This window comes from Mobula hypostoma, chromosome X1, assembly GCF_963921235.1.
Source record: "Mobula hypostoma chromosome X1, sMobHyp1.1, whole genome shotgun sequence".
Lineage (NCBI taxonomy): Eukaryota > Metazoa > Chordata > Chondrichthyes > Myliobatiformes > Myliobatidae > Mobula > Mobula hypostoma.
This window is the reverse complement of record NC_086128.1, coordinates 47,793,376-47,808,367: the sequence shown is the minus strand read 5'-3', so window position 1 is coordinate 47,808,367 and position 14,992 is coordinate 47,793,376. Positions and strand designations below refer to the sequence as shown.

Sequence of the window (14,992 nt, the reverse complement as noted above, 5' to 3'; positions counted from 1 at the left end):
TAATTCAGTCCCCTAAATTCTTGAAGCATTATGGTGAATCGGCTCTGCAACCCCTTCGAGGGCCAATATATCCTTTCTCAAGTATGGTCTGTAAATTGAATGCAGGACTGATTAACTGTGCAAATGAAAAATAAAAATAACCTCCCTTTTTTTAAGCTGGTCCTCTCAGGATGAAGGCCAATGTTGCTTGAACTTGTTTGATTCATTTTGTACATGTCTTTGATTTGAATTGATCTGTCTGTTTGCTCCTTTAGAGTTCTGGGTTTTTCGCTCTGTAGGAAACATTCTGATTTATCTTTCGTATGTTTGGTGTATGACCTCAATATGAAAATGGAGTTTAATTTTCAATAGCTTTCCACACACACTTAATCAATATTCCTTTCAAATTTCTTCCTCAGATTTTTCAACTTACTGCCTCTTATAAAAAGCAGAAAATACAATATACAATTTTCTATTCCATCACCTGAGTCATTAATAACACATTAGTGTTGCAACTTCCCGATCTCTTGGAAGTACTGTTTGTTACATTCTGCCTCATTTATTCTGGTGTGTATGTGCAAAAAATGCCATATCTAACTGCAGCAGTTATTTTGAGCTGAATTTACAGGTACTAGCTCAGAAAATTCATTGAATGTACCCCCAACAAAACTGGTTAGTAACAATTTAGCAATTTACCTAACCAGAATTTGTAAGATAAAGTGGAACTACTAATTTGAAAGGGATGGAGCACCACAGCAGGATTTTCATTAACCTGTACAATCAGAAAATCCAGTGTATTGCTTAAACTACACCCGGACTACCATCACTTAATCCCAGTCCTATGCAAGGGAATCAAACTCTATCTTCTTCATTCATTATCAGGGCATTCTTTAGGGTAGCAGGTTCCTTACCTGCTCTAAAAAATTAAAATGTGGTTCAATCTCTCTGGAAGTAAGTGCACTACACTAAACGTATTAACCTGCAATACTGTGCCACATCCTGATAAAACTAGGTACCTGATTTTCATCGGTTCCACCCCCAGTTATATTTGACTTTTAAGAATCAAGTTGAAATCCTAGTGAAACTACTTCCCTAGCTAGGCTGGAGTGCTGCTTAAGAAATAATGGTAGCCCCAGAGACTTGGGACACAATACGATTTAGGGTATGAATTATGTGAAATAATCATCAGAAATATATGTCAATCTATTAATAAATGTATATAAATCTTAGTAAGTAGATTCAAAACAATCTTGTTTTCAGGAGGAAAAATCGTTAAAAACAAACATCATAAAATAGAATTAATAATGAAAACTGGAATTATTAATAACATTACATTGAAGGCATTAAAATAACATAAATGATCATGATTGCCATCAGATATCCAGCGCAGAACTTACACAAGTTATAAAACACTTATAGGTGCTGTAGAGAACTATAACTGAAGGTTCAGAACACAGATTCTGTAATTTGGGATAGAATGGCTAATGTAAAGCAAGATCCTTTCCATTGGAAATATTGAATGATGAATAAGAATCAAAAAATTGTAACAAAACTTTCACTTTTTGTTATTCTAAGAAGAGTGCTTTATATGAGGGATATATTTCTAATTCAGTAAATTAAGCTTAGGAAACTGATTAGAATTTTATTTATTTATTTAGAGATAAAGTTCAAAAGTTTAAAGTAAAAGGTATTATCAGAGTACATACATGTCACCACATACAACCCTGAGGTTATTTTTCCTGCGGATATAAAGTGCAGTAAAAGGCACTTCTAGCCTAACAAGCTCACGCCACCCAACTATATTCATCTGACCAATTAACCTACTAACCAGTACACCTTTAGAATGTGGGAGGAAACCCACACAGTCACGGGGAGAAAGTGCAAACTCCTTAAAGACAGCGGTGGAATTGAAGCTGGGTCACTGGCATTGTAATTGTGTTTGCGCTATTTTATGTAGATAACCATTATATTACCAAGCCACTGTCTGTACTTTCGAAATGCCTTTCAGAAGTTTTGATATGGTGAATGGATGGAGCCAAATATTTTTGTCTGGTATATATGTGGTGCCAAGTAACTGAATTTAAACAGTCTGAGATGAAACATTTCACGTGTGACACAACTGCACATTTAAAACAATGCAGGTGTCAAGAACAAAAATGCTTGACAGGAAGCCCAGAAAACAAATGCATTCCTACAGAAACATGGCAAGAGGTAAATTAGTGTTTCGCATTCTGACCAATGTGCGTGTAACAAGTGCAGTTCAAAAATAATATTCCTGCCAAATATAGGTCAAAGAAACAGCTGTATCCTGCAGAGATGTGTGAACAAGATGGTGAGTGTTCATGAACATTTATGGAGTCAAAGGTTCAAAAGTCATCATTCCAAAGGATGTTTGTAGCAATGAGGGTTGGTGAGTTCTCCAGGATCTATTATAATCAAAAGTGAATCAACAGTTATTTAATGGCCAGTGTGGCCCAGTGACTGCTACAGGAAGAAAAGTCATTTAGCACAATATGCAATGCTGCAGACAGTCAGCTTTTCCTTCACATCTGACAAATTCCTGTCTGCCACAGTACAAAGCTCCATTAATGACAACCAGATAAAAAATCACCATTCATCCTAATGTGTCTGTGCCTACTCCTTGAAAGAGCTATCCAATTAGTCTCTATCATTTGCTCTATCCTCATAGATGTTCCAGTATTTTATTTTCTTTGACTCTAAGGAAGTTTGGAACTAGGCTGTGAAAACCACAACAGAAATACAGGTCTCCCTTCTCATTCTTTTTAACTACACATTCAATTTTCTGCTTCCAGGGCATTTCCATAGCTTACCATTGCAACAATCAGAGTATTACCCCAGATATACAATGTATTATGCTTGGTACATTTTTTGTTTGTTCTTTTGTTGGTAACCTTGTATAAGAATACGATATATCAGGAAAGTGGAATGGAATTCAGAACACAAGGGAGGTTTCATGCCGGCAGATTTAAATCCTTATGGTCCAGACCTTGGCTTTTCTAAAGCACAACTGAGCATAGAATAAAGACAGCAGACTTGATTTAGAGATGCAGACATGTGTGCCTAGCCATAAAATCACCATTCACTTACCCACTTCGCTAATTTAGTGTAGAAACCTACAATGTAACATTAAGTAGGAGAAATACAATTTCTAAGTGACATTGAAAACCTTTCAACACTGGTAGACTTTACAAATGCTAGTGAAAGAATGAATTATTGATACTAAATCCTTAATTAGTGGAAGACTGTTTATTTTCAGGCAGCAACTGCATTTCGTCAAACACTAAATAACTGCTTTTGAGTGTGGGCAAATTTGGTCGCATTGCAACGGTTTCTGTTGATCTCACACTTTCATTGATTTTGAGATAGTGATGAGAGTTCAACGCAGAAAGGTTTTAGCCAAAAGTACTGAATGCTTGAAATCAGAAATAAAAACAGAAAATGCTGGTCAGCAGGTCAGACAGCGTCAGTGGAGACAGCGTTAGCTTTTTTTGGTCTACGAATTTACATCAGAATATTAGTCTGCATTTTAAATTAAGTATCTGGTGTAGTCCACGAGAGTACATGTATTGAACCGATCAGCCGAGGTCTAACAGCAGATTGGCGTCAGGATGACAGGAGATTGATCGCTGATGTGAAACAGTCTTTATAGATTTCAGGAGAAGTCCATCAATTTTTCTCAGCACAATTCTGTAGGAAAGCACTGGGTGAACGTCTACCAAAGTAAACAGTCTGTAGCTCAAGGCTGGGTTTCGGCTGATTTATCGCTGTATCAGAATTAGAGAGAAGAAAAAACAAGTGATGCTTACACCACCCCGAGTTACTGCTTTAGTGACTAGTTATAAAAATAAAACAGTTCATCGGAGGCAACCAGCCGGGACCCAGCGTGGAATGGGACCCGGACTCGCACAGTTCTCCGTGATTTTGAGAAATGCATTTACCATCAAAAAAAATAATTCTGAAATCCTTGCAGTGCGGGTTTCTGCAGTTGGACAGAATTTAGACACTGGAGCGCGCAGGGATTTGGGGAGCAGACGTTTTAACCTTAGTTCCTGCCTACTCGATTCACATTGGAGTCTATGTCTGCCGGTCCAAAAGGCTCGGGATCCATGCAAACTCAGTGGGAACGTCAGTAGGAGGAGATAGAGCACGATGAGAATGCTGTGAATGGTTCCCTTTCTTATTCGATAAATATAATTATACGTGGTGATAAAGTAAAGAATGAAGTTAAGGATGATATTAAGCAGCGAAAGGGTTAATGGCCGGCCCGTTGCATGGCGAAGCATCGCCTGGCTATGAATTAATCATTCCCAACTTCCAGCCTATTGGCGAGTGAGCTCCCTGCCCTTTCTGACAATTGGCTGCTGCCCTCGTTACTCATTTGGCGAGTAACCTGGGAGCTTCGTTAGGATGAAATCTTCAAAGTGAGAGAGGCTTCTAGCGGTTCTGCGCTTCGGGGACTGGAAAGATGTTGTATTGGCATGGAAACGGGTGAAGCCAGTCGCTAGCCGCACGCACGTCAAAATCGAGAATTCAACTGGATGCGATCCAGTTCGGTCCTGAAGGGAGGCATCAAGTTCCACCTGCGATCACCCCCGCTTCGCACAGTACATGAAGAGGGGATGCAAAGCATGGGTTTCGATGCAACGTGCCACGAAGGAGAGTGACAAAACGAAGCAGATCTTAGACGACAGAGACGATGGGTTTGCCTTCTAGTGATGAACACTTTCATTGTCAAGGAAGTCAGCTGCATGAGTCCGTGTGAGTACATATACTCTTGTCACGTGTGTGTGTGAGAGAGAGAGAGAGACACACACACACACACACACACACACACACACACACACAGGTGGCTAGAACGCTTCTCCGCGCTCATTTATTAAAGTTGATGGAATACAAAGGGATTTCCAATTTTGTTTTATTGTCCCTAGATGGAGTTCAGAAGGTTTAAAATGAAGACTGGCTAACCGGTTTGCGGGGGCAGCAAAAGTTATGGAGAATCAAAGGGTGGTCGACGTTCTGTTGAGAGCTGCCTAAACTTGGATTTCGATCCTGTGGCCGTTCCCTGAAGCTGGCGGACTGAATGTGGGCAAGCAGATTTCAGTTTTGCTTCGAGGACGTTGCAACTGTCGGAGTGACACCCTGGGGAATCATGGCCCCGGAGGGTCCCCAAGAACCGAGAGGTACCCACACCAACCCGGAGAAAGTCACGGCGGAGAGGAAGAGCCGGCCTCGGAGCATCAAAGAGATAACTCATACATTTGTGAAGCAAGCAAAAATTCACGGGATTAAGTACATCTGTTCACAGCACTATTCACTGCACCGCAGAGTCGTTTGGTTTTTAGCCTTTTGCACCTCATTGGGGTTCCTAATCTCTTGGTCCTCCAACCGGTTCCTCTATCTTCTTTCTTTCCCGTCCCACACCCGATTTCACATGGACTGGACCAAGGAGCTCAACTTCCCCGCTCTCACCATATGCAACAATAACCCAATCCGTTTCTACCAGTTGACCAAAAGTGACCTGTACTACGCGGGCCAGTGGCTGGGGCTTCTCACCGAGAACCGCACAGCCCGGCCCTTGGTCATTGAGCTCATTAAGGAAGACAGGCGGCAGTGGTTTCAGAAACTCTCCGATTTCCGTCTCTTTTTACCGCCTCGCAGTTTTGAAGGAATCAGCCTGAATTTCATGGACCGCCTGGGCCACCAGTTGGATGACATGCTTCTATCTTGCAGATACCGAGGGGACATGTGTGGGCCACAGAATTTTACCTCAGTGAGTTTTGCCATTTCTATTTTTAACCTACTTTTGGAAATGTGTTACTCTTTTGAGCTGACAAAGAAATTTGTATTCAAGTGTTCTGTGCTCATGTTATTTTCCATACCGTGCTTCCTAATGAATTGAAAAGCATTTACCATATCGCAATGAAATCACTGCAAACCAGCTGTGACTCGAGATGTTATTCCACACCATGCAACTGTATCAAATGTCACAGAACAGTAAACACAAAACAGTACTCATGTTATCACTAGGTTTTGTTGTTGTAAATGAAATACTATGGGGTGCATTTTTAAGGATAGGCAATCGGGATTCTTAATAACGAAGGTATTATTCAGCTCATGTTTGTCTTCAAGGCTGTCATTTCAGGCAACTGAGTTATTGTATGGATTACCAGAACTCCTTCATTCCACTTTACTAATGTCAAAATAACTGGTGGAACAAATGAATTTCTACAAGAATAGAAGCAGGAGAGGGTGCTCTTGTTGAGGTGGGATCACACTTGGAAAAACATTTGGATTATTTGGTCTTTTGAGTGCACTCAGAGTTTCAAAGTCCATTCCTGGTATGTGTTCCCTTTAATAGGGCAAGCCCTGTTACATTGTTAGATGTTGGCAGTGCATGTCTGCTGGAAGTACACATAATAAGCTCCAATATTAATTGGCAATCATCTCTTGCATGACATCAATGCTGCTATTGTAGGATTCAGTGCTCCAGTCTCTGCCCATCCTTAATGTTGCAAAACTGAACGTGTTCAAGAAGAGGAGAGGCACCTGATCAGCAATATTAAAAGGAAACAACTACTGTCTAATAAAGTTGCTGGTTGACTTTTGAGTGTTGCAATGATTTGTTGATGCTTTCTGTCATTGAATCAACCCTTTCATGTCCCCATAAGCCTTTTATTGTATGTGCCTTTGCCTATCCTAGAATTCAATGTAGCTAGCCAGAAGTGGATGTTTTTTTTTAATTTTACCAAAATATACTTTATTCAAAAATAAAATAAAATTATGTACAATATAATGTCTGTCAATCCTTTACAGATGTTTCCATTACGGCCTATACATTTCCACACTTTTAGCCACCCACGTGGCACTCTGATGTTTCACCTTTCCACACCATTGTTGAGGGGTATACTCCCCACCACCTGACCCCTCCCACTCTTGCGGGAGAAGAACCCTAAACTGTGATCCTTCCCTCCTGTTATGGAAATTAAAAGTGGCTTAGAGGGTGATCCCTAGTAGCTGTAGACAAAGAAGTTCTTCAGTCTTCACCATCTTTATGTTACTGTTAGCAGACCAGATGGATGGCTGAAGGACAATGGCAAAAGCTCTACTGAAATAACATTTGTGAAATCTGTGCCCTTATTAATCGAGCATGAACCACAGCACTGATGTGAATATTAATTAATCAGTTCCACTGCCAGCACCCATGCGGTGGGTGGCTCCTGATTGGTCTGATTACTGAAGTTGTAGTACAATCATGTATACTTCCTAAGGGGCTTGACTGGATTTGTGTACCACTGCAAATAGCACGTTCCAGCTAGGCTCTGCCCAGTGTCTTACACCATTGACATTGGGGTCCTCTGTGCCTTTTAATGCTGAATAGAAGATTTCTGAGGGATTCCTACATCGTTAACTCTCATTGTCTTTATTTATCTGTTTCTCAATGTCTGCATCTGAATCTGGTACAATGGAACTTGTCTAGGAATCTAGTCTCCAGTAAACTAGTAAATGTTTGATCTTCATTCCCTATGCTGGCTGCAGACTGCTGTTGTCCTGTGTCTTAAATATCACAATCCTATCCTAGCCTATCTTCCCCAATACTGAAGTATGAAATAGATTGATGCTGTGTCTTCACTATCACTATCTTCCTGTGGTTTCTCCACCAGCACTCCATGCCATGTCATTGAATGTCTAAAATGGAAGATGGAGAAGGATCTACTGTGGTTGTGGGGTGGCAAGAAGCAAAAATTATGCAGTACCTGTACATGTATATGCCATCTGTGATGTGCAAATCAGAAATGTCCCTAGGCTAAAGAGAAGATAGGCGATGAGGATCAGAATGGAGGGTGCTGTTATCTTTGATAGTTACGGCCAAACTGCTCTAAGCTACTATACTTGCTAACAGTATCTCCCGCTTTGAGATGTGCATGGTCACCTGCATTCCTTCAATTAATTTCTTCAACCTTCAGTAGTGTGCATCCTTTTGCTGCAAGGGTTTGCACGCATTAATATAATGAACTTGCAGAGCTTATCAAACTTATCATTAGTTAAAGATAAAGGGAAGTACAGTGGTGGAAGCTAGTCTCCACAGCATTGAATAACTGGTGAACTGGACAAACAGCATATGTTAACTCAGGCATGTTACTTTAATCATCCAGAACCATATTCAATCATGAATTTGCACCCATCAGAAACAAAAGAACAATGAGAGAAGTGTTTGAAAATTTGTATACTCAGTTATAAGCTAAATTTAATATTATAGTTATTCAGGTCTGTGATATTCATATTTTGAAATTGAATGGGAAAACTAGGAGTTAATCCCCACTGAAGAGCTTTGACTGTTTAATTGCTTATTAAAAGTTTCAATAAAATTTTAGTCAGACCACAGTTGGGGTTTTTTTGTGCTATTCTCGTTACCCTATTACAGGAAGATTGTGGAAAAGATACAAAAAAAAGGTTTACCAGGATGTTGCTTAGATTAGAGTATGTGCTATAAAGAAAATTTGGATAAACATGGGTTGTTTTCCTCAAAGAATCAAAGACTGAGAGAAGACCTGATAAAGGTTTTTTAAGATTGAGACATGGATAGGGTCAGATTTTTTTTTCCCAAAGGTAGAAATGTCAAACATCAGAGGACATCCTTTTAAGGTAAAAGGTGGGAAATTTAAAGACAGCATAAGGGGCAAATTTTGTTTGTTTGTTTTCACACAGAGTGGTAGGTGCCTAGAAAGAGTTCCCAAGCAGTCTAGGGGAGTTTAATGCTTTTAGACTGACACATGAATGTGGAGGGATATAGCTGATAGACTGATAAAGACAGTTAATATAAATTAGCATCAAGATCATGGACCAAATGGCTTGTGCAGTTCTATGTTCTATCTCTGCAAACCTTGGACAAATCCATAATGCACCCTGAGCTGCAGCACATTTGCAACATTCTGCTAGGACATACTCTTACCTAAAATAAGCTGACAGAATGTTGTATTATTCCTTGTCATGCTTCTGCTCATCATTGAAGGACGCAGTAAATCAGTTTTTTGTTGAACATGTGTATTTATATTCGGGATGTGGATGGGTGTCTGCAAGACAACTCATTCGTGACTCATCCTCAGCGGCCCTGAAACATTAATGGATCTTCTCTTTCAACCACTAAAGCCCTAGTGCTTATGCTGTTATAATGTTAAACAAATAATTCCATGGTATTAACAAAACAATACTAATGAACTGGCAATATTATAGCCAGTTTACTGATAAAATATAATAGTAGGTGATGGTTTGGTCATGAAACAACTTGCATTAGTGGGGATACAATGAAAAGGATAACATTTCATGAGTCACTCATGTAAATCCTGTGGAGTTTATTGGATGTTGTTTTGATGGTACAAAAACCTCTTTATCCTCCTGATGCTGAGCTTTTGGAATGCTAGTGAAATTATAATCACACCATGTTCTGAACTTGAGTATGTAAATGATGGAATTTAGAACAGTACAGCATAATACAAACCCTTCAGCCCACAAAGTTGTGCCAACCTATATAAATCTGCTCCACAGTCAGTCTAGCCCTGCCCTGTGACCCATAACCTTCAATTTTTCTTACATCAATCTATGAGTCACTTAAACGACTATTGTATCAGTCTGTACCACCAACCCCCAGCAGTACATTCCAGTTACCTACCACTTCGTATTTTTTTTTAAAAGTCCTACCTCTGACATCTTCCAAAACTTTCCTTTACTCACTTTAATGGATGTCCTCCAGTATTGGCCATTGCTGCCCTGGGGAAAAGGCTTTGGCTGCCCACTCTATATCCGAGGGGTGACTGATAAGTTAGAAGTTAATAACTCATCTCCTTCTACCTTAGGCCACGAACTTATCAATCACCCCAGATGAGTTATTCAAACTTTCTGCCTAATCACTCAAAGAGTTGAACTGCATGTGCATGTAACGAGAGCTGTATAACTTAACTCCTTCTACCTTCGGCCACGAACTTATCAATCACCCCTGCTGTCGACACTTTCTGGAGGTCCAAGATCTGTATGCTCCACCTCCACTGGACTAAGTGTGTAAATGTAGGAGGGGACTATGTTGAAAAATAGATGTGCTCGATTTTCTAAAATTGACTCCTTCTACTTTAGGCCACAAACTTATCAATCACCCCTCGTATGCCTCGGATAACCTTGCACACCTCTATCAAGTTGCCTCTCATGTTAATTCTTTTCAAAGGGGAAAGCCCTCACTCACTCGAATTTTCCCCATAACACATGTTCTCTGACGCAGGCAACATCCTGATAAATCTCTGCACAGTCAATAAAGCTTCCACATCCTTCCCATAATGAGGCAACTGGAACTGAGCACAATACTCCATTTATGGTCTAACATTACCTCATGGCTCTTGAACTCAATCCCCCAATTAATGAAAGCTAACATACCATACCCCTTCTTAACCGTCCTTTCAAATTGCACATCAAGATTTGTGGGATCTATAGCCTTGGATCCCAAGATCCCTCTGTTCCTTCAAACTGCTAAGAATCCTGCCAGTAACCTTATATTCTGCCTTCAAGTTCAATCCTCCAAAGTGTATCGCTACACAGTTTTCTAGATCGAACGCCATCTGCCACTTCTCTACCCAAATCTGCATCCTGTCTATATCTACACTATACACAATGCTGCCAACCTTCATGTAATCTGCAAATTTACTAACCCATCCTCCACTTACAACAAGTCATTTGATGAAAATCACAGAGTAGCAGTCCCAGAAAAGATCTCTGTGGAGCACCACTATGCAGAATATGCTCATGGGCCTCTGGTTTCCTCCATCTGTGCTCCATCTACAAGTACCCTCTCCTTTCTGTTGGCAAGCTAATTCTGAATCCATGCAGCCAAGTTCTATGAATCCCATGTGTCATGACTTTCTGAATGAGTCAATCAAGTGCCTTCCTAAGGTTCAAGACTAAAGTAAATTTATTAGCAGGGTAAATATGTTACCATATGCAACCTTGAGATTCACTTCCTTGTGGGCATACTCAATAAGTCCATAATAGAATAATAACCATAATAAATCAATGAAAGACCACACCAGCTTGGGCAATCATTCAGTGTGCAAAAGGAAACAAACTGCAAATACAAAATAAAGAAATATTAATAAATAAGCAATAAATATTGAAAACATGAGATGAAGAGTCTTTGAAAGTGAGTCCATAGGTTGTGGGAACAGTTCAGTGATGGGGTGAGAGAAGTTATCCCCAATATCAAGATCATGATATTTCAGGGGTAAATATTTTTCTGAACCTGGTACTATGAGTTCTGAGGCTCTTGTACCTTCTTCTCGTTGGCAGCAGTGAGGGGGCAGCATGTCCTGAGTGGTGGGGATCCCTGATGATGGATGTTGTTTTCCTGTGACAGTGTTCAATATACTCTCCACTACGCATCTTTAGGAGTTTGTCAAATTTTTAGATGTCATGCCGAATCTTTGCAAACTCCTGAGGAAGTAGAGGTGCTGCCGTGCTTTGTTCATAACTGCACTTGTGTACTGGGCCCAGGACAGGTCCTCCAAAATAGTAACACTGAAGAACTTAGAGTTGTTGACCCTCTCCAGCTCTGATCCTCTGAGGACTGGCTCATGGACGTCTGGTTTCCTCCTCCTGAAGTCAATAATCAGCTCCTTATTGACATTGAGTAAGAGGCTGTTGTTATCGCACCAATCAACCAGATTTGCAATCTCCTTTTTGTATGCTGATTCGTCACCACCTTTGATTCGATCAATGACAGTCAGCAAACTTAAATATGGCATTGGAGCTGTGTTTAGCGAGTGTAAAGTGAGTAGATCAGGAGGCTAAACACACAGCCTTGTGGTGCATGTGTGCTGATGGAGATCATGGAGGAGATGCTGTTGCCCATCTGAACTGATTGGGGCCTGCAAGTAAGGAAATCAAGGATCCAATTACATAAGGAAGTATTGAGGCCAAGGTCCTGAAGCCTTTTGATTAGTTTTGAGGGGATGATGGTATTGAATGCTGAGCTGTAGTCGATAAGGAGCATCTTGATGTATGCATCTTTGCTGTCCAGACGTTTCAGGATTGAGTGAAGAGCTAATGAGATGGTTTCTGCTGTGGACCTGTTGCTCCGGTAGGCAAAATGGAGCAGATCCAAGTCACTTCTCAGGCAGTAATTGATAGGTTTCATTACCAGCCTCTCAAGACACTTCATCACTGTTGATGTAAGTGTTAGTTGATAGTTTTTGAGGCAGACTGCCCTGTTCTTCTTGGGAACTGGTATAATTGAAGCGTGCTTGAAGCAGCTGGGTACCTCAGACTGCTGAAGCAAAAGGTTAAAGATCTCAGTGAACACTCCAGCCAGTTGATCAGCACAGGTCCTCCGTACTTTTTTTTAGATTATGAAGACACGTAGTCCTCTTTTATTGTCATTTAGTAATGCACGCATTAAGAAATGATACAATATTTCCTCCGGTGTGATATCACAAAACACAGGACAAACCAAGACTGAAAAGACTGACAAAACCACATAATTATAACATATAGTTACAACAGTGTAACAATACCATAACTTGATGAAGAAGTCCATGAGCACAGTAAAAGTTCAAAGTCTCTCAAATGTTCCACATCTCACACAGACGGGAGAAGGAAGAAAAACTCTCCCTGCCATGCCGACCACAGTCCGACTCTGAGTCATCCGAAAACTTCGAGCTCTGATCAGCTCTCCGACACCGAGTACTGAGCGCCATCTCTGTCCGAACGATTCGACCACAACCTCGGTCACCAACAGCAGGCAAAGCCGGGGATTTTGAGGCCTACCCTCCAAAAGATTCCCGACCACGCAGTCGCGACAGCAGCGACTGAGTGTTTCAGAAATTTCTCCAGATGTTCCTCTGTGCTTTCATGTCCATTCTCCATCAAATCAGAATTGTCAACAGCCCCTATTTAACAGATACGATATCATTTTTCACTGGAGGGCTGTGCAGGTACCTCATCTTTGCCAGATGCTTTTTGTGGGTTCACCCTCCCAAAGGCTGCCAACACACGGCCTCAGAGTGAAATCACAGGATCATTGGTGGCTGTGTGTGTTTGTGATCGTTCCTCCGTGTTTTATGGTCAAAGTGAACATAGAAGGCATTGAGCTCATCTGGAAGTGAAGCCCTGTGTTGCTTTATTTAACTTTATAAGAGGCGATGGTATTCAAGCCCTACCACAACTGTCAAGCATCCTTTGTGGATTCGGGTTTAGTCCGGAATTGCCACTTCACCTGTGAGATGGCATTCTGGAGATCGTACCTGGACCTTTTGTAAGTTTTTTGGTCACCAGACTTGAGTGCCTCTGATCTGGCCCTCAGCAGATCGCAGATCTCATGGTTCATCCAGGGCTTCTGGTTGGGGAAGACTCGTCTACAACTGTTTTAATGAAGTCTGTGATAACCATGGTGTACTCATTGGAATCCACAGATGGGTCCTTGTAGTGGCCCAGTCCACCGACTCTAAGTAATCCTACAGCTGCCCATCTGCCTCCTGCGACCACCTCTTTGTTGTACTAATCTCTGGAGCTTTGCTCTTTAGCCTCTGCCTGTATGCAGGTAGCAGAATGACAGCCAAGTGATCAGATTTACTAAAATGCCGTTTGGGCATGGAATGGTAGGAATTCCTTACCGTATAATAGTGGGACCTCTGGTGCTACAGCTTATATGCTGATGGTAATTGGGCAGGACTTTTTGATAGTCCTTCACTATGATTGAAATGCATTGGGGTGGATTGTTTCTTGTTTGGAGACAGCATCATGCAGTATCTCAAGTGCTTGTTTATAGCCAGTCACTGACAGTATGCAGTCAGGATTATGGAGGAGAACTCCCTAGGTAAATAGAATAGATGGCATTTGACCATTAGGTGTTCAAGTTCGGGGGAACAGGAGTTCGACGAAACTGCCGTATGGAGCACTACCGAGAGTATATCACGAAACATGTAACTCCACCTTTTGCCTTTTCCGAATCAGCAGTTTGGTCCATTCTGTGAATCAAGAAGGCTTCGGGCCTGATCACTGTATCTGGCATGTTGGGAGTAAGCCACATCTCATTCAAACATAGAACAGAACAATCTCTCACTTCCCTCCAATACAGGAATCTTGCCCTTGGGTCCTTAATTTTATTCTCCAGCGACTACACATTTGCTAACAAGGTGGTAGGTAGTGGGGGTTGGGGGGCTCATCCCTCTGCATTTCACCCTGGCTTGGAGTCCTCCTTTCCTGTCTCGTTTCTGACCATGGCGATGAACCTTTGTCCACTTAAAGATGCTGTACCTGCTTGTTTAAGAGTTAAGTCAGCCAAATCCTTCATAAGATTGTGAAATCTGTAGAATTTTAACAAACAAGAGAGAATCTGCAGATGCTGGAAATACAAGCAACACACAAAATGCTGAAGGAACTCAGCAGGCCAGGCAGCACCTATCGGAAAAAAAATATGGTTGACATTTCTGGCTGAGACCCTTCAGCAGGACCCTCCCTGCTGAAGGGTATTGGCCCAAAATGTCGACTGTATCCATGCTAAAATCCATATACAGCACAACCATCACTCTACTTTCATCAATTTGTTTTTTCACCTCCTCAGAAAACACAATCAGGTTCATGAGACCCAACCTACCTCTCACAAAGCTATGCTGTCTATCCCTAGTAGCCTGTGCTTCTCTAAATGCTTCTAAATCCTTTCCCTAAGAAACCTTTCCATTAGTTTGCCCACTACTGATGTAAAACTCACTGGTCTCTAATTCCCAGGATTATCCCTATTACCTTTTAACAAACACAGAACAACATTTTCCATCCTCCAATCCCCTGGTACTACTCTGGCCAGGAAGAACACAAGGATGATCATCAACCTTCATCAACCTTCAGTCAGCATGGATTTGTGAAAGGAAAATCATGTCTGACGAATCTCATAGAATTTTTTGAGGATGTAACTAGTAGAGTGGATAGGGGAGAACCAGTGGATGTGGTATATTTGGATTTT

At 41.2% G+C, this 14,992-nt stretch overlaps 1 protein-coding gene across 1 annotated transcript in view; it reads left to right on the top strand.

Annotated features, from left to right (window-relative positions):
• Positions 1-4,479: 4,479 nt before the first annotated feature.
• Positions 4,480-14,992, top strand: part of asic2 (acid-sensing (proton-gated) ion channel 2) — a 717,277-nt gene continuing 706,764 nt past the window's right edge. The window contains exons 1-2 of the mRNA XM_063038045.1: positions 4,480-4,758; positions 4,929-5,770. Coding sequence (XP_062894115.1) covers positions 5,081-5,770 — 690 coding nt within the window. The 5' untranslated portion in view covers positions 4,480-4,758; positions 4,929-5,080. The remainder of the gene's footprint in view (positions 4,759-4,928; positions 5,771-14,992) is intronic.